Source organism: Perca fluviatilis, chromosome 18, assembly GCF_010015445.1.
Source record: "Perca fluviatilis chromosome 18, GENO_Pfluv_1.0, whole genome shotgun sequence".
Classification (NCBI taxonomy): domain Eukaryota; kingdom Metazoa; phylum Chordata; class Actinopteri; order Perciformes; family Percidae; genus Perca; species Perca fluviatilis.
Genome location: NC_053129.1, coordinates 25584508 through 25604997, shown reverse-complemented (window position 1 = coordinate 25604997; position 20490 = coordinate 25584508). Strand labels below are relative to the sequence as shown.

Below are 20490 nucleotides of genomic sequence, written 5' to 3'. Positions count from 1 at the left end.
TCCACTTAATAGCAGTTTTCCTGAGATTTCAACCGTATTACCAGGTCTTTATTAACAAACAGAGTTTTCTCAGTCGTCATGAGAGATTCAGCTGTTGACGTGTGAGCTCAGAATGTAGGACCTCATCCTACAGCTCTGGAAAAAGCTAGAAACTGGAGTTGGGCTTGTTTTTTCAAACGTTATAAAGAGCCATGAATGATGAACAGTCTTTTGTTGTTATAGCCATCCCATCAGCAACTCTGAGTGACTTATCACAAACTGAGGACATTTATCACACTTTAATATGGACTTTACTGTTGCTTTATTAAAAGTTACACTCTAGAGATCTTGAAAGCAACCACACAGCTCTTTCATCCTTTGAACTGCCAATAATTGCCATTTTAATTTATACAGCTTAGGCACGTAACGTACAGTATGTGAATTCTGGCCATACAGTACGCCATGCAGTAATTCAAAAAAATGAGAAGGCCATGTGGTCACTCTCAAACAAATAAGATGGTCTCAAATAAAAACAAAGGTGTTATATACCATTGCAATTTATTTATCTAGGCTTTTAAATAAGAATTTATCAGTCTTAAAATTCAATTAATCTTCATTCACAATCACATTACTGAAATCGAAAAAACAAGAAAAACTCTTTATATATTGTTCTCTTTCAGGTAGTGGAGTTAGCAGCAGTGGAAATGCACACCAGAGGGTTAGCACAGAAAAGATGGATGAGTAGTAGAGCTACACGTAGAAAGTATAGAGCAAATGAAGGATAACAGCTTTTGCAGGGGTTTAAGAAATTTCTATCAGTGCAGTATGAAAAGAAATCTTATTTTTTTCTCAGTTTCCAATAGCATATTAGAAATCAAGATGTGCTTAAAACATCTAATAAAGAAAACTGTACAATAGACCCAGAGGAAAAAAATGACACTTAAAAATCTTGCTTCCATGGCATAACTCGAGCTTTTTTTTAGGCCGATTGACTGGACTACAGTACAGTACTACCTCCTCTTGACAGCTGGCCTGGTGCCCTTGCTGCTGCTGCTGCCTGCCTTGCTGGAGCCCTTGGAGCCGGAGAAGAGCTTGGTCATGAGCTCAGAGACGTCTGGAAGCTCGGGGTTGGGGTTCAGCATGTTCATGGACTGCTCCATTTCCTGTTAAGACGGTAGTGAAATGAAAACAGCTGTAGGTGGAATACTGGAGGCTGGGGACAAAATCTTCATCGATAAAAAAATAAATTAATTAATTGATTTCACACTTTAACATGAGGCAGGAATACGGTATCATGATAGGGCTGGGCGAAATAGAGAAAATCAGATATCCCGATATTCTTGACCTTATACCTCGATGTCGATATTGCGACGATATTGTAGGATTGACAATTGGTGCTTTCACAAAATATCTTCACATTTCGATTTTAGATAAATAACCATCAGTCATGTGGACCCAACAACTAAGTGGTTAAAGACAAATAATAGTACAGCTAGAACAGTCTGGTAAGTTCAGAAAACGACATCACTTTACTGTAATGCAGCCTTTAAAACCAGGAAAAGGACTAAACTTACCATGTAACGATATCCAAAATCTAAGACGATATTTAGTCTCATATCATGATATCTATATAATATTGATATATTGCCCAGCCCTATATCATGATTTTCTTTTCTTTTAAGATATTTTTTTAGGACTGAGCCTACATGGGGGGCACGCTCTACCAGATGAGCTAGAGGCCGCCCCGGTATCATGAATTTAATACAAGTGGTCCTTTGACTACTGCCATTATATGCGCTAGTCTTTTAGAAACTTTCACTATCTAGTGCCAATTAATAAATCCATATTAAACTAATCAATGCATCTAATACAATTCAGAGACACTGCAAGATCAACTCAATGTACATACCACAATTCCAAAATAACACTATTAGGGATTTGTTTTTACCTTTCTCATCTCTGGGTCATTGGTGTTGACCACCTTGGGCAGTAGAACAATGATCAGCAGGGGCAGAACCATCATCATAACCTGCAGGAGCCACAAACAATACATTTAAACGAGTTCCATCTTTTACACTTGCATACAGTATGTACAGAATGGTCTGAACTGAAAATGTATAGGGACAACCTACACTCAATGAATTAAGGATGAGCATGTATTGTGTGTTAGACTACTGAGTAACCTTTGAAAGCAGTACACTTTTGCACACCACCTGGTAACTGTTTGGTAATAAGATAAGGTAATCATCAAAACTTTCACTAAACCTCAATTCAAATTAAATTTGACCTGAAATCTCTCTACCCCCTGAGGGTATACTTTAGGAGGTGTTGAAATTAATCAAATAATCGATGCATTGAATCGTGGCAGGCTCATAATCAATTATTTCTGTTTACAATTTAATGTAGACCTAACAACATTTCTGTTGACATATTCTGTTATGTTTTGCACATTCAGGAAGTGCCATGTGCTCAGTGCTGTAGTTTTATGTATCCAATTTATTTAGTATTAGAGCACTGCAGAATGTTTTGTTTTTGAAGCTTGAAAAGCTATGAATTAAATATCCTACATGGCTTTAATAGAAAACTTAGTTTGACGCATCGGGATATCGAATCAAAGACATGATAATCGTAATCGAAAGATCAGTGAAGAGTCACGCCTCTAGTATACGTCATACAAATTAGGCAAGTTCAGTGCAACATAATCCATTTTCTTTACCATTGGGTTCATGAGAAAGTCTGTCCAGCCCCAGGTTTCTCTCTTCATGAAGTAGGTGTGAGGGCCATTAGCCCGGACTTGAAGGGGATATGGCTGGCGAATTACTTCTGAAGTCTTGATGTAGTTCACAAGACGCGCCCTGTGAAATGCCACATGGTTACTTCAGTGGGTTAGAGATGCCTCTCAACAGTACGCTGAATAATACGCAAGGCTGACTCAACCAATGTGAAACGTATCTGTGCCTTTCGGGTTTTCTCACTATATTAAGGTCTTACCTCATTTTGCCCTTGGATGTGATGTCAACCCGTACTGGTTCAAACCTATGGGCCGGGGAGACAATTTCCACAACGTAGGATCCTGAGGGCACGTCATTCACGGCAAAACTTCCATCAGTTCTGTAACAAGAATTGGATTTTGTCAAGACTGCAGTATACAGTTCATTAGGGTTTGGGAAAGAGAGGTGTTCAATAATATACTAGTAGCAAAAAGCACTGTCAAGAACTCAAGTGGAATATATAGCTTTATATGAAATAGGTAGCTTAAATCAAGCAAGCTGATTGGTTCATTGCCGTGCTCTCCAATTCTGTTGCACTCTGCTTATGACAAAAAAAAAAAACGTGAGAGTAGGCTGCATTCAGACAGGGAAATGGCAATCTGGCAATTTGCCTAGGGTAGTCCCACCCAAATGTAGCACAAGTACACTTTATATTTCACAATTACTGTTTTCTGTCAGATCGCTTATAGATCTCGACTAGTCCTGCACGATTAATCGTTATAAAATCGTGATCTCGATTCTCCCTGTTCATGAGGGGGGGGGGGGCATTTTCGGCCTTTATTTTGATAGGACAGCTGAAGACATGAAAGGCAAGCGGTTAAAGAGTGTGCTAAGAAATCATTCTGTTTTTGATACTGTACTTAAATTGGCAATTGACAAACTGCAATTCTCTAGAGACTGAAGCATGTTGATTAACATGTTTTAATTATGTAAAGACATGTTCAAGGAGATCAAAGAGAGCCGGTATCAGGGTCATATTTAGTTCAATGTGTTTATAGGTCACTATTTTTGGTAGCCTACTATACTTAAATGGCCAGTAAGTACTTTTTCTTTATTCATTGAAGCCTCTATGTTTACAGGCTTGGGGTGATGCGCAATGTGCTATAGGTGCCAAAAAAAATCTGTTTGTTACTGCCAATTTGTTTTGTTTTGTCATGGTTCATGTGTGCAACAAACATTACACTTCGTGAGAAACAAAATCGTGGCAGAAAATTGTGATATCAATGCCGCGTTCTATTTACCTCGGAACTGGGTTTTAACGAGGTTAAAGTCGGAAACACGCCCCCCTGACCTCGGATTTACGAGCTCGGAACTCGTAGCTACCTCGCAGTAGCCCGAGTTCAAAATCCAACATGGCTGCCCCCTGTATCAACAGTTATGAAAGCTGCAGTAACATAAAGTTATAAGCACTTCGGTCTTATTTCTGTCACTAAATCAGTCGTTCACACAGGCATGTCCAACTTCTATCTGTGGACATGTTGTTAAGCTGTTCGCATGCACAAAAAACGGCGTAATGCGTTGTTATCAACTGGTTGCTAACAATAGCTAACCGGGCTAGAGCTAATAAAACCAATGAAAATCCGACTTTTAAATAGAACGCATTCAACTCTGGTAGGACGTCATTCCCAGTTCCGGCTTCCGAGTTCCAAGGTAAATAGAACGCGGCACAATTCTAAGCTAAAAAAATCGTGATTCATATTTTTCCCCAAATCGTGCAGGCCTAATCTCGACGTTTCCGACCGCACTTGAAGGCAGCTTTAAAAATTTTGAGGGATGAAAACTAAATTATATTGTAAAAATATACAGCTTAAAAAAACAGACCTGTTTTCAGCATTGCAGAAGTGCATTCATCAGATAATTTTAAAATAATTGATTAAGTCAATTCAATTTTATTCATAGTGTCAAATCATAACAGAAGTTATCTCAGGACACTTTACATATAGAGTAGGTCTAGACCACACTCTATATCTTACAGAGATTTAACATTTCCCTCCAAAAGCATGCATTTGGTGCGACAGCGGTGAGGAAAAACTGCTTTTTAACAGGCAGAAACCTGACAGAACCCGACTCTCGGTGGACGGCCATCGGCCACGACCGGTTGGGGTCTGTTTGGGGATCGGTCTGTATTTGGTTTGGTTGTTTAACCCACCTACCTTTCTAAACCACTAACCCTGGTCCCTGATCCCTGCCCACTGAGCTGGTAGCTCTGTAGCTCGGAGGAGAGCCGGTCGGACCCTCAGTTCTGGCTGACTGGAGGTCAGCGGCTTCAGACAGGGAGGCCTCCTAGACCAACTGCTTTCGCAGCGCCCAGTCTCTGCCGAAGTCGCTGGCGTCCAGCAGCCTGGAGCAGAAGCTCCGACCGGCTCAGCTCCGAGCTTCAGAGCTGTCCAGCTGAACTTAAAGACTCGACATGGGTTCTACTTATAAACTCCTCTGGGGACGTTTCGTGACCTCACTCATGACGTCGTCGTGAACTCACAGCTGATTGGCCATTAGTTCTTTTGATGCATCATAGAATGCTGTGATGTCACATACCGTGGCAATTCCAGTCTGTAAGACCTTTCTAATTTTTTTATTTTATATTTTATTTCACAGAAGAGAAAGAAAAGGGACGAGCGAGACATACAGTAGCGCGTGCCTTGTTGTTGCAAGAAACATTCAGCTATTACACAAACTCCGGGCAGCTCCGTGCTTGTGTTTCGTTGTTTACCCTCATAGCGTTTTAAAACTTTCTTGTGCCAGCGATAAAGGCAATATGTTTCCTGTACCAGCAGCGTGAACGAGGTTAACGAACCGATAGCTGCTGGTGCCATGGAGAGAAAGCTGTTCATCTGCAGACACGCTGCCATGACACACATTGCTGGTTTAAAATCGGCAAAGTATCCCTTTCAGTGTACGCTATATTTAGAATATTTTCACAGCTTTACCTGGCCGTCAGACAGCCCTTTCCGACGGGGAACTATCTAGAAGTAACTAAGCCGCTATCTATGCTCTCCTCGAAGCCACCAGGATCCATTGACAAAAACAAAAGTAGTTTTACCTCGCGGAACACGGAGTTGCTGTTCTACTGCTGCCTCGACCGTTTAGTTGCTGGTCTACTGCCATTTCAATCGGTTAGTTAGTTAGTTAGTGTAATTGTGCGCCTTTCTTTCGCGTTAACTTAAGCAAAATAAATAGTCTGTGCTAACTGCTAGTGTAAGCTATCCCTAACGGGGGTCAGCCCTATGTTCCCACATTTCTAAGAATTTTTTTTCACTGAAAATTGGGCACTATGTTCCCACATTTCTAGGACATTTTCAAAATTAGGTCTTGTGTTCCTACATTTCCCTTCAATTTAAGCCCTATACTCCCACAACATGTTTTAGGGTTAGGGGGATAAAATCTGATACAAATTTATGAAAAAAGAAATGTGGGAATATAGGGCCTAATTTTGGAGAAACAAAATCTTAGAAATGTGGGAACTGTGGGAACATAGCGCCTAATTTTGAAAAAAGTCTTAGAAATGTGGGAACAGGGCTGTGGGAACATAGGCACGCTCCCCCTTAACGGGAGCGTGCTGTGTCCCACAGCAACCGCCTCAGTATGTCCTGTCCAGAAGGGCCCGTTTACTTGAACATGATTCTTTATTAATACACATATATTTAAATTGGAATGTGACTATAAGTGGCATGTTGTTGTGATTATATCACGGGGCGTTGGGCCGAACAAGGCACCATTAGCTGCGATACAATCACAACATACCACTGCCTGCCGCGAGCTAAGTACTGCTTAATTAGAAAAACGGATAGACAGTGAAGGCTTAAGATGGTTTGTGGTTAGCCTTTCGTTTAAACTACTACCAATAGATGACATACATGAGAGGTGTTACGACTGCAACAAGGGACACGTCTCGTGGCCAAGGTTTGTTATGGTTACAGCAACTGACCGAGAGGCCTGGCTAAGCTCATATTGACATCAACAACTAACGTTAAGTTCGATGACACGTAACGTTAAGTAATAATGAAATATCCATGTCCCAATTGGCACGAGTTACATCCACAACTATTAAGCTGTAAATTAGTTAGCTAGGACTGTTCAGAGCTGCCATCTGCCGACAGCAGCTGTCGTGCGGTCACGTCAGGCAACCGTATAGGCTAGCTTTGCTAATGCTAATGCTACCTAGCCACGCTTACAGGCTAGGTAGCTAACGGGTGTACCTGATGCCGTTTCTTACCTCAAAAAGCCCACGTATTCTTCACCTTCCACCAGGATTCTGGCCGTGGACACCCAGTCTTGTGTTTTCAACCCCGGAACTATCGCTCTTCCCTCGATTTTGAACCGATCACCGTTCGCCTGTGTCGATACACCTGCGCCAGGCCCCGTTTCCATATCAGTGAAACACCACGCCGTGACGACCACAGCCTGAAAGAAACCCCATAGCAGCGGTATTCTTTCCCTGTGCAACATATTGGCTGTCTTTATCAAATTAAAATGAAGTCTATTCAAGAGCAGTTTGGAGAAGAAGCGGAAGCGGCTATCTGGAGCGGAAGACTCTGCACATCAGCTGTCGCTGCTGACAATGACGTCACTTAAAAAAAAAAAAAAAACCTTTATTGCACAAACCGAGAGTCACACACAGTTAATGCCTGATGTACATAACTGATGTTTATAACTTTAAAAACATAGTAACAAAAATGTTTTTTTAACAGCACAAACGATTTTAGACCATTTTGGGGAGATTTGGACATTAATGGGGGGCTGGGTGATGTCACGGGCCAAAAAATGTAAAGTTGAATTACTTAAAACCCTTAACAGCACAAACGAATAGCAGTGATTTTAATAACTTTTGGATGACATGGGGGGCCAGCTTCACGCAGGTCTGATGTACAGTATATTTTTGCACACATGTATCACAATCGTTTCAAAATTTGTTACATAGTTTTTTTTGTGTGAAGCTGAGCCAAAAACAGTTGTGCATTTGTTTTGTCACTGCCCCTCTTCATCTTTTGGAAAGACAGAAAAGTTTGTTTAAAACAAGACTGGACACCAACAATTATACTTCAAGACATCACTAAATTCGAATGTAGTAATACACCTTTGAGTTACATGATACATCTTATACTTGTTAAATTTCACATACATAAAGCAAGATTTTCTAGGTCCTTCCCAAACCTTAACGTTTTCCTGGTTGAATTCAATTTGGACATCAATACATTAACCCTAATGACAAACAAAAGTGAACACACGGTTATATTACAAAGAATTATTTTCTGTAGCCCCTGATTAAGTTTTATTGACTTATCATTGTGTATTATGTTTAGATACCCTATGTTTTATATTACATTTTTCATATATCATTTGATATTTACTCTTACACTGGAATCTTTAATTGTAGGATAAGAATGTCCATGACCTGCTAAATGCCTAGATGCCTTTTTTTGTAGCTATTAACATTATAAACAGTTGAAAGCTTTATATATTTTGAATGTAAAGACACCAAAAGGTATTTTATGGCAAATGTTATGATTTTAAAAAGGGATTTATTTTTCAATTACAAATTAAGTTTTTTAAATTAATACCCAGGTTTAGTCTAGTTTGGCCACTTTGGATGAGTTATTAAGCAAGAAGGGCATAGCAAATATGTATGTTGACTTACAGGCATTTGTTGTGCCAAAAGTTGTCCTTACATCTAAAAACTTAATTTGGACTAAGACTCAAGAAGCTTTTTCTCCTGCACTGTAACAGGCCCTCACACACACACTATTAAAATAAATACATTTTCGATTTTTAGCAAATTTATTTAAAAGATTAAAAGAATCACTTGTTTTTACAATTTACATTATACAGTCAAATGTCATATGAAGAGGCAAAATGAAAACACAAGGAGCTCTAATAACTTAAGACTGTTGTAGATTCAAGTTCCTGATTCCGGAGAACCGAGGCGCAAAACACATAAAAACAGCGGAGCATTCATTACATCCACAAGTACATTTGCATTCCATGGCAGAGTGACGTAGTGAGAGACAAAGAGCTTGGCACTTCATAGAGCGACATTACACCCAGTCTCATGGAGGTCCACTAAATATGCCCCTTCACAAGGTCCACTTCAATGTGAAGCAGTCATTTGCGGTGTGTGTGTGTGTGTGTGTGTTATTTTGCAGAAAGGCTCTCTCAGCCCTCCTTAAGAGTCTGAGGGAGTTGTCTGAATTGTGAAGTTCAGAATGAGTGTCAGAATGAACCAGTCCATTTCTCTGCCGTCATTATCAGTTCAAAACACAGCCATGATCCGGCAGCAGTGGTCACATCCTCATAGTGCTACAATGACAACTGTCAGGGAAGCTGTGATAGATAAGACTCAATGGCCTGAAACATTAAGTGAAAATAACACATGAGTTGTCAGCACAGCCAGTTCAAAGGTGCATACATTAAAATATTCTTTTGTTTTAGCTTAATAAAAAATATAAATCACAGTTCAAACACCAATTTCTGCCATTTCATTTACATGATTTTCCCCATTACAAACATCACAACATACTGGATAACTTTAAAAAAAACAGTGACTATAAAAAAAAAAGTAGTATGTATTTGGCTTTCTGCAACCAATACTCAAAACTTAGAATCAATTATTCCTTTAAAAAAACTAATGAAGGAAACAGGGCGTGGAAATGGAAACAAATGAACCACAACACAAACTCAACTCATGTTATTAGTACTTATGCTAGTAAGCTTATGGTAGACGTTTTTTTTTTTTGGTTGGGAGTGGTTGGCTGTGTTCACCCAAAATCAACAGAGGGTGGAAAAAAACAGGAGTACTTGTATTTATCTTTGCAACACAATGCTCATCTCAAAACCTTTACAGAGATGTGATGAATCAATTCTGTTGCAATCGTTTTCATTTAGTTCTGTTCATACCAGGAAGAAAAACTGTGCTTTAGTTAAAATAAAATCCAAAAAATGTAACAAGCCCTTTTCATAAAATCTTCAAACAAGTAACCCAGACAAAGCTGTCAGTGAACATTTGAATAATCCATATTTTGAAGGACTGTTAAATGTAATTTTTATAACTTTCCCAGTTCCATTTAGACATATTTTACAGCTAATGCACTATCCAATAAGCCCTGATAAGTAGTACAATAATGTCATCTATCTCACCTTTGCCAGTTCTCCCGTAGATCCTGGAACCAAACACAATCGGGCTCCTTCCTTCCACAAGTCCTTCAGCCGCTGCTTCATGACTTCAATATTCCTGCAATAAACATACACAAACATTACCAATGCAATACGCGGTGAGGGCACACAGGACCCCAAAGCCAGTGACCGAAAACTAAGACAAAAGACGAGAGTTAAAGTGCTCGTATTATGCCTTTTGGATTTTTCCCTTTCCTTTATTGTGTCATATATCTTTTTTGTGCACGTTATAAGTTTACAAAGTGAAAAAGCCCAAAGTCCACCCCAAAGGGAGTTACCATCTCCAACAGAGAACACTGACTACGTTTACAAGCTGTTAATTTTCGGGTGATGGTCGGGTTAACAAAAGACATATTCATGGTTTTCACCACACTAATAAAGAAATTGGTTTCCTCCACGCTCCGAAAGTGTGGTGCTATGCTGCGTCTCGCCATGTTTACCTCTACTTCTTGTTTACTTCAGGTATACTGCGCGCAGGTTTTCTGGCGCATACAAGAAGTTCCTCTACTCAAAAGACCAAGACTCCTTGTGAATAGAACATGAGCAGAACACAAATCAATGTTCCTTTTGATGGGGATATGCCGATACGCGTTTACATGACCAAAATTTCGGGTTAGAAAAGGGGTAGGGCTGGGCGATAAATCGATTTTATCGATTAACTCGAATGTGTAGTCAACGTGGATTTGTTTAAATGAAAAATCGATTTTCTCCTTAACATCCGCCGACGCTCCCCTCTGGGCTCCCGTAGCTCCGAACGGGCTCATCCCTCCCCCCGCGCGTTTGCCATGGAGATACACAAACAACATGGCAGCGACAGGGACTAACATTAATTATTTTCTTAACCAGTCGTTTCATTACTTACTTATCCGTAATCTCCGCCGAAATGACTGGCCGCTCGCAGTGCTCTGTCCCCGGCTGAGAGTCCCCTATTCTCGGTAACTGAACCACCAGCTACAGCTGACCTGAAGGAGCACCATGCGGGGCACCAGAGCCGGTGTTGAGGAATTCTTTTGCGGCTCAACACATCTACTAAATGCTGCTGATACAACCGAGCTGTGACGGAGGTCTGTAGAGGCTTAAACAACTTGGCCATATCGCCCAGCCCTAAAAAGGGGTAACCCAGGGATCATTTTCGGGTTTTTAAAAACAGGAATATGAGCATATTCGTGTTTTTGCCGGTGTTTACATGGCCGTGCGCGACCGGGTTATTGCTAATATTCCGGTTTTGAACGGGTTATTGGGTGCTTGTAAACTGTGACTGTTCACAAACTGCTCCAAACAGCTCTAATGTAGTCCAGCCTTTACTTCAGTGACAAATGCGCGTCATTTTGCGTCACTTTGTAACACGTTATAATGCTTGCCTAGCTGCTAGCGTGGCATGCCCTCATACTCTGCTTCTGACTGGCTAGTAGTCCTTACCTAGCTACTGCGCATGTGCGACTCCCAACAAAGATGGAACAGAAGTGAGATGCCTCACTCTGTAGCTAAAACAGAGAGCTCAACACACAGGGTGAAAAGAGGAGCTGCAGCAATGTGCAGTACGACCAAAATATGGTGTTTAACATGTTAACCTATTCTGTTGTTGTATTCTTAGGTTTTGCGGTTTTTAAATGTCTTATATATCACTGTACGGTGTCCTTGAGTGCCGAGAAAGGCGCCTTTAAATAAAATGTATTATTATTCTGGTACAACCTCTAAATACAATTATGAACCTGAAACTGAGCATAATATGGAGGTCTTTAATGAATATTTTCTTCTGAGCGAGTCAATGTGACAACTTTTATTATTATTAATTATAATACCAGAATTAATATTTCAGTTCACATGCGAGGCACATAAACCTTTTCAATGTTCAAAGAGGGCAACACTGAAAAAACTCCTTTGTTTAGAAGCAAGTGCAAATATGGTAATCTGAAGCTTTGGTGCAGTTTTAAAATTTCCCTATTTGAAAAAGACAGCAATGTGACTCCAGCGGATTGTAAACTCTGTTCTGACAAAGACAGGTATTGCAGAAACACAACCGACCATTCGCCTTGACCCCAGAGCTAAAGGCATAGGAAAAGGAGGCAAGAGGTAGCATGGTGGGATATTAAGTAGTAGCAGTAGTAGTAAAAGGCAAAATAAAAGATAAATAATACCATAAAAAGTCATACATTATTCCATAATAAATATTGAATTTGCTTCTTAATGATCAATAGCGTATCCTGTCAGAAGGTCAATGCCATTTCTCATTACTAAGAAACAGTTTAAAAAGGCATGTTCTGTTTATTTTCAACCAGAGCCATCTTTTCATCACGCCAACTGACTTGAATCTAAAAGGGGTTACATTTTGGTGGTAAAGTTTCTCCTACTTAATTAATATTACTGAATATTGTACATTGGTTGTACGGTTAAGTCATTTCAAAGATTTGCATAGAATGGAACCCTGGAAACTGAGGCTAAGTTTGAAAATAGCGGTAAGTACCCTTTGAGTCTTGGTTGTATTTAAGTATGTGTTGCCTACCTGTCTTCTGAACAACTGTCCCGCAGTCTTTTCTCATTCTTAGAAAGTTCTGGCCACCATTTCCTGATGACGGACTGAACCCAGTGTAAACCCACCATTATGTTTCTGTAAAAAAAAGAAAGAAAAAAAAAGACAGTTAAAAGATAGTCAAAGCAGACAAGTTTGTCAAATCATAATGTCAAATGTGTCTAACTCGTTCAGGCCGTGAGATACTGCCGTTTTAAGTCAAAGACATTTCATCCAAGAGGCTTCATCACTTCAGTTTATTAGTTATTCATCAGACCAGCTGAACCTTCTCGGATGAGATTTGAATAATCTTTAAAGACTTAAACCGTAAATCCATTCACTTTTAACCCAGGATTTCTAGATATAATGTCAAAGAGATTATTATCATTATTACACATGTATGCAATTCCTCAGTGACACTTACTCTTCATATTTACTGGCAAGAATCACTTTTACTTGGGGCATGAGGTCAACGCAGCAGCCAAGTGACAAACATGGTGCTTCAGTTTTTAGGCTGATGAGAAACAAGAAAAGACAAGATGAAAGAAAGAAAGTGAGCCGATTGTCAGTAATGTGGACAGGCACAAAAAAATAAAATGGCTCAAACTGTCTCAATTGTTGACTTCAGTCAAATTATCTATCAGCTAATCATTATCATCAATATTATTTTCAATGTAGACTCAAGAATTGTTTGGAGTTGGGGTGAGGTTGTATATGTGTGATGGGGAGGGAGGGAAAGGGAGATGGGGATAAATTTATATTATATATTTTGTATAAAAATATATATTGGGGAAAAAACATCAGCAAAAATCTTCAAATTTTACACAAAAAGAGAACACAAATGCTATTCAGGATTTTGGGATTTCCCTCTCTGATCTAGAAATTTTGCAACTTCATGCTCAGTTTGACCTGTTGTGTACTTCATATGATCTATATATTTATATGAAGATAATGCCACAAAACACAATTTAGATTACAATGCTTAGAGCTAAAACAATTGATAGTTGATCAACATACATTGTGGATAATTCATTGTTGAAATAATCTAACAAGAAAAAACAAAAAAATGACAATAATGAATTTAATTATTGTTTTAAATTGAATATCTACATTTTTAACAGTTTGTGGCCAAAACAAGAAATTTGAGATGGAACCTTAGCCTATGAAAAACCATGCTGCACATTTTTCAGTTCTTTGACATTTTACAGACTTTCAGATTAACTGAAAAAAAGAACAGATAGATTAACCAATAATAAAAACCATTAATTGTGGCCCTAATGATGCTGCATGATCTTGTTTAATACATGTTTGGAGAATTATGCAGTTCAGTCATTACAGCGGAAGCTTATTCATTAAGAAACAAATTTGTCAAACACCCAGATGAGACTCACTTGTTTGTTAAGACAGGTAAGCAGTCAAGCAGCACCCCTGTGTCTTCAATTCTGTGAAACCAACAAATGATTAAATATGAAGCATGTGTGATTGAGGAATGAACATAAAAACTACCAAAAGGCAGTGTTAGTGGTTACTGTTTCTGTTTTACCTTATCAGGTAGGCCACTAATTCACTGGCGTTTTTTTGCCATAGTGTTTGGGCTACTTTTAGTCGTAGGTTCCTTCCGAAAAGGATGTGAGTCATAGCTTCATGGTCCTTTGATAACTGTATGTAAAGACAAACAATGCACAAAGGGAATTCAGTGTGCAACAGTGTTGCAAATTTGATCGACCCCAAGAAAGAATTAAAATAATTGCGTTTTTACTACAACAGAGCAATAGTTTTAATTCTCACCTCAGTTAAGTCACTGTACTTGGAGCTGGCCCCTGCCATCTTGGATGCCTCTGCAGAGTTCATAGGGAGCCCGCAGTTGTCATTGTAGTGCATGCCCCGCACATCATCGGAGCACGTCAGCTCATTTTCTTTGTTGGCCATGCCGGGATCACAGACACGGCCTACATCTGATGTTCTGCGGTGCAGCTTCAAGCCCACCTCCACCAATGGACAACCCTTCCTTTTGCAAGATGACAATCGCTTCGCTTTGCCTGGGCTGTGTACTCCGTAATGGACTTGAAATCTGCCAAGAGGAAAGTAAACATGGACCAGATGCAAAGCTGTCATAGTTTAGAAAACCGTAAAGATCAAAGCCACACATATGGTGATAATGGTTATGGAAAGGTGCCTTAATGGTCCAGTGACTGAGAGGGAAGATCTGTGGGACACAGAGTGAATGAGTGATCGTAGTTAGATGAATCCCACAGATGTGGATCAGAGACTCACCTTTCTTTATCTAATTCTTCCTTATTTATAATATCCACCTAAAACAAAAGGATAGGGAATGAAGCCACTACTACAATTTCTATTACTACAATACCACTGAACTGTACTTCACAGTCACCAGGACTTAAGAAACACAATTATATAAAGACATGATATTCACTTTCCCATCTCCATACCTGCTTCATGTTCTTTTCAGCAAAAAAATGCAGGCATGATAGCAGAAAGCCATATGGATTTGTTCCGGTTGACCATTCACGACTTCTTGTTACCAGACATGCTTACCAGCTTCCATAACAAGAGACACTGTTGAACAAACAATTATGGAAAAAGAGGAGGACAAATTCAGGAGTTGCAAGAGTCAAAGTCACTTTTCGTGGCCTAACAACTTGCCTTCCCTCGTACAATGTGATCTAACATACAGCAAGGTGGTTCAACAAGACCAAAAACAAACATTCAAGTGAGATAAACAAAACTATGCCGCTAACTTACATTTGAGTTACAAAGGCGTTGGCTGCTGCGATACAAGCTTAGCTAGCTAGGTAGGCTGCAACAAATGTCACTCCATGTTAATTAAAGTTAGTAGGTTTCAAGTGTTGCTACAAATTGGACAGCCGTCATTTGGAGGAGATACTTTTGTTAACGTTACATCCCTTAGCTGAAAGTTAGCTCGTGCTCCTAGCTAACTACTAACTAGCTAGTTAGTGCAGAACTACAGTTACAGTTAGCTTTAACTGTTAGCTTGTAGTTCAACTATCAAGAATACACGGAGACGTTGATAGTAACTAGCTGGGCCGCTAATGCGAGCTAGCTAGCTAGCCTGCCAACTCGGGGAGCCGTTTACTTTCACCATTTAGCTAAACAGTAAAGTTGAATACCAACCAGTTTACTTTGTGATGGGTCATGAGGTCTCCACAGATGTGTAAATCCAAAACGTGAAAATCTGGTTAAACTCAAGAGCAATTCCTCTAAACAGATCCGCTAGCGTTGCACAGTTGTACCATTCAAATGAATACACCGCCGGTGTGTGGGGATTGTGGGATTGATTTTGGCAAAGAATGGCAGGAGATTTAGCGCCGACTGCTGGACATTATGAAACACATTTAAACCCTAGTGTGCCATAGCGCCACCCGGTGCCTTGAAGGCTGTAATGCAAAGGCCTGCTATGTTTTCTCTACACTCTAGCCCCCCTTGTTAATATTTTGATTTATAAAAGATGTCAGCCTAACTTCTTTGCTTCAGCGGTGGAAGAAGTATTCAGATCCTTTACTTAAGTTAAAGTACTAATACTTAAAGTAGGCTATGCTATCAAAGTTAAAGGAAGGCTACTCATGCTGCAGAAAAATGCTCCCTGTCAGTGTTTTGCTATTGTATAACGTTATACATGTGATGTATGGGTCGTGTGTGTGTGTGTGTGTGTGTGTGTGTGTGTGTGTGTGTGTGTGTGTGTGTGTGTGTGTGTGTGTGTGTGTGTGTGTTGCATTAAGGTGTGCATCACGTACATGTTGCAGCTGGTAAATGGGCTAATTTTACATATATATTTTATATATTTTTTCTTTATATATTGCTGAGCAAATATGGATTTCCCCCTGTACTGGGGATAAAAAAAAGTCTTATCTTAACCTATTATAATCAATCATCATAATGTATTTGTTCATTATATTTTGCATTGTTAATGTGAATCTGCAAAGCAATTAAAGTTATCAGATATATGTAGTAGAAGTATGAAGTAGCAGAAAATGGAAAGTAAAAGTACCTCAACATTGTACTAAAATAAAGTACTTGAGTAAATACATATAGCTACTTTCCACTGCCGAGCATGCCACCATGTGAGGCATGAAGAGAAGATCAATTCTGTATTGAAGTGATATTGGGATCCTGCTCTCATGTGTCTAAAACAATAATGTGATCATAGATCCCTTCGGCCTTTTGTGTAAGTGCATATCTCCTATTTCTTAATTCTATTCATAGGATCTAAATCCTATTAGGAATTTGGAGCTGCAATGATTAGTTCATTAATCATTTTGAGTGATTTCTTTTAAATTAGATTGGATTTAACTGTATTGAGACAACAAAATGCAGTTTAGCATCTAACCAGAAGTGCAAAAAGCAGTAAACTTACAAAGAAGTAATGTGCACATGTATAATGATAATTTAAATTATAAATAATAGTTAACAGTAGTATGAATACGCTAGATATATACAGTATGAAAAGTATGAATATGTGCAGCAGTTACAGTGCAGGTACATGCTGCACAGAAGGTTTCAGAATTATTAAGTAACCAGTCACCTTCTTGTCTTCATTTTTCCCTTCCTTTTCCCCTTTAAAAACTCTTCAGAAAAGATTGGCTGCTATAAAAATCCTAATAAACTACGGCTTATCTTTACACTCCTAAATAAATAGTTAACAGCTGCCTTGAAGGGCAGCAGAACTTGCATACAAGTCTAAAAACTCCTTCTCACTTATTGTCTGCACAATATCCACAACTTCCTGATGAAGGTTGTTTAGACATAAAAGTTGTGTGAAATTAATGTGAAATAAACCAGCAATAGGCAGGACAGCATTGTGGAGGAGAGAAGTATAAGGTTACATTAACATTTAATGTTAAGTTGGCCGGAGCTCACCTGCCTTTTTGATTATTTTTTTTTGCCGTTGACAAAGTTTTTCCAAACAGATCCTTCATATTTTTTTAGTCTTACATTTGAATGACCCCATCCTGCTCACGACTCCAGGAAGGCTAGAGGCACACCCATGTGCTTCTAATGGGGATCCTTAAGTAAACAATAAACAATGATCCGGTCCTTTGGCTATGATACAGCACCCTAAGCAATGTTCCTTAAAAAGGAAACAAATAAGTTACCAGATCAAATACAGAGCCAAGGCAACAGAATGTTTTCAGCCTCTCACCTCCGATGTGGTCTGGTTTAAAACTCTTTTCCTTATCTAAAATATTGACTTATTATCTCAAAATACTGACTTAGAATCTCAAAATAATGATAAACATTAAATTATTGACTTAGTATCTTAAATAATGGACGTATTATCTCAAAATATTGACTTTGAATCTCAAAATAATGAGGAACATTAAAATATGGACTTAGTATCTTAAAATATTGACTTATTATCTAAAAACATTGACTTAGAATCTCAAAATAATGAGAAACTTTAAAATATTGACTTAGTATCTTAACATAATATAACAAATCTCAAAATATTGACTTAGAATCTCAAAATAATGAGAAACTTTAAAATATTGACTTATCTTCAGAATCAGAAAAAAAGGTTTTATTGCCACAATAAGTTACACTAGACACTAAATAAACATGCAGGATAATATGTCAACTCTTTCATATGGAGTCTGTTTGTCATCTATAAAAAAAGGAATAGAGATCTGTGGTATATTTTACCTATCAACTTATAAAAAGACCTGACAATTAAAGAGCTTTACAGGACAGTATTGCCCATTCCAATTCAACCTAGATGACACAGTACTTTTATCTGTTTGCAGGAATATCTTCACTTCTAAACCATTCATTGAAGTGGTCCCACAGTAATTGTTCATGAGAGCACGTAACAGAAAGCTGATATGTTGCAGATCACTTTTACATGTGCCACAAAATAATTGACACAATAGTTTTCATTTGGACTTTGCTTTTTAAATGTGAGATTGATTTATTTTGTTTTGCTTACAGATGAACAGTTCATGAATGGAGCTCTGAGTCTGGACATCGTTCATGGTCATCAACTGCTCGTCACAGCAGGGCCTTGAGCAGAGTTTAAATCGTGGATAGATATTGGCAGTTTAACTTATGAATTTATCCGAGCACTGTTTCTCAAAAGTAACTTCAGTCTGCTGTAGACAGTATTTTGTTTTGGAAATATTTAGACAGGTCTATTTGCAGCTTTCTGACTCCTGAGGAGACAAACCTGATCGGCCATACTCTCTCTAAAAATGGTTTGCTAAAAATGTGTTTGGGCAAAGCCGCTAACAATTATTTGTTGGGGCATTTTTTGGCCTTTATTGACAGGACTGCTGAAGACATGAAAGAGGAGAGAGGGTAGGGGAATGACATGCAGCAAAGGGCCGCAGGTCGAGGCATAAACCTCTGTACATTGGCGTCCGCTCCCCCAACTGAGCTATCCAGGCGCCCAAATCTGCTAACAATTTGTATGCTGAAGCACTAGCATACACGCAGCACAGACATACTGTACCGGTGTAGAAATCTTGACAAAACTTGGAGCTTTAAAGAGGCACGACTACAGACTCAGATACAAACCATATTATGTTATCTCAAACTCTTTAAGAAGTGAATGTTGTCAATCACCACAGATAGCTGCTGCAGACCCTTGATCCTACCCTTTTTCTTTCAAGATTTCTTTCACAATATCTTTGATTTCACCAGGTTGAGTGAGTGGTTTGTTACGAAAGAGGAAAATGTCCTGGACACGTAAATGCCAAAACATACAAAGCAATTCGGAGTGATTGCCTTCATCACCTTATGGTGAAGAGTTTCTATCCTGATGGAAGTGGAATGTTTTCAGGAGGATATTGTCTCTTCAGGCTGTGAGTGGTCATTGAGAGGGAGGATGAAAATGAAAACAATGTGAATCACTCACTGTAGCTGGCGCTGTCACCACTTCTCAACTCAATTCAGCATCTTGGTGTGGCAATGGAAACACCATGGTCCACAATTACAAGTAAAACACTGATAATAGGATTTCCTTGAAAGTATATTGCTGTTAATGCATTTATGAAACGTGTAAAATGTATGCCAAAGCACAAAAGGAGCTGGCATGTGGCCCAAGATTTTATGTTGGTGTTTCCTTTATTTTGGCAGTTACACCTTATTCATAATGATGGCTGTCGCTGTCCTCAGACAGCCACAAAAATGAAAATTCCTGGTGGCTGTTTTTGTTTATCATGTCCAAGAATCAGAGTGCAGCTTGCACATACCAACCCAAACATACCAATTCTTGGAGAGACACATGAAAATAAACCCAAGTCAGAGAAATTTAAATCATCGTGCTGTTGGTGTATATGAACAACAAACCAAAACAAAATGTTCCAGTCCTTTTTATGGAAGCATGATTAGATTTTGGTAAATTATGTCGTGCAGTGGCAGTCTAGAGCAGGGATCTTCAACAGGGGGTCCAGGGGGTCCTCAGAGTCAATGCAGGGGGGCCTCCAAATTATTGTTGTTGACCAAATATAACCCACTTCTTACTGTCCTTCAGGTAAGGTAGTCACTTAGGCCATCCACAGCTACAGTAATCCTAAGGATTCACTGTGCCACATGTATGTTTAACATTAAAACATGATTTATAAAATCATGCATACAATTATTAGTAGCTTAATGTTGTATACAAAACATGTATGTATAAAGGCTTTAGGTCCCCCTATACATTATTGTAGACCCAGTTTATTATGCAAATTCAATTTATACAATATATGTACTGAATTCCCACTGTTCCCACTAGGTGGCAGTATTAGTTAGATAAATGGACAGACAGGCCGGACAACTAAGCATGGACTGGGGTCCTTTACTACTGCGTCCGTAATTCGTAGTGAGTTATTCCACTCGGTACAGCTGAGGAATGAACATTGTATGCGTGAATGAGCACATGTTAGTGATGGCGAACTGAAGCTTTCTGAACCAGTGAAGCTTTCAATCCAATTGTATCAAAAAAGGTTCAGTACTCGAAACTTCAGAACTCTATGAGGACATCTGGTGGTGAAAGTTAAGGATAGCATTGTGTCACAAACTGCTTCACAGTTATTAGCCATGAATGTC

General features: G+C 39.1%; 2 protein-coding genes across 2 annotated transcripts; both read right to left on the bottom strand.

Annotated features, from left to right (window-relative positions):
• Positions 1 to 263: 263 nt before the first annotated feature.
• On the bottom strand, positions 264 to 7320 carry emc7b (ER membrane protein complex subunit 7b). Its single transcript, XM_039781524.1, has 5 exons — positions 6964 to 7320; positions 2971 to 3090; positions 2696 to 2834; positions 1928 to 2008; positions 264 to 1142 (listed from the first exon to the last, which is right to left on the bottom strand). The coding sequence occupies exons 1-5, from the start codon at positions 7194 to 7196 to the stop codon at positions 990 to 992; spliced, it is 726 nt and encodes a 241-aa protein (XP_039637458.1). The 5' UTR covers positions 7197 to 7320; the 3' UTR covers positions 264 to 989.
• A 968-nt stretch (positions 7321 to 8288) lies between these two features.
• On the bottom strand, positions 8289 to 15770 carry katnbl1 (katanin p80 subunit B-like 1). Its single transcript, XM_039781523.1, has 10 exons — positions 15580 to 15770; positions 14877 to 15003; positions 14701 to 14738; positions 14215 to 14497; positions 13970 to 14085; positions 13818 to 13868; positions 12851 to 12940; positions 12421 to 12525; positions 9882 to 9975; positions 8289 to 9092 (listed from the first exon to the last, which is right to left on the bottom strand). The coding sequence occupies exons 2-10, from the start codon at positions 14883 to 14885 to the stop codon at positions 9060 to 9062; spliced, it is 819 nt and encodes a 272-aa protein (XP_039637457.1). The 5' UTR covers positions 14886 to 15003; positions 15580 to 15770; the 3' UTR covers positions 8289 to 9059.
• Between the last annotated feature and the right edge of the window lie 4720 nt (positions 15771 to 20490).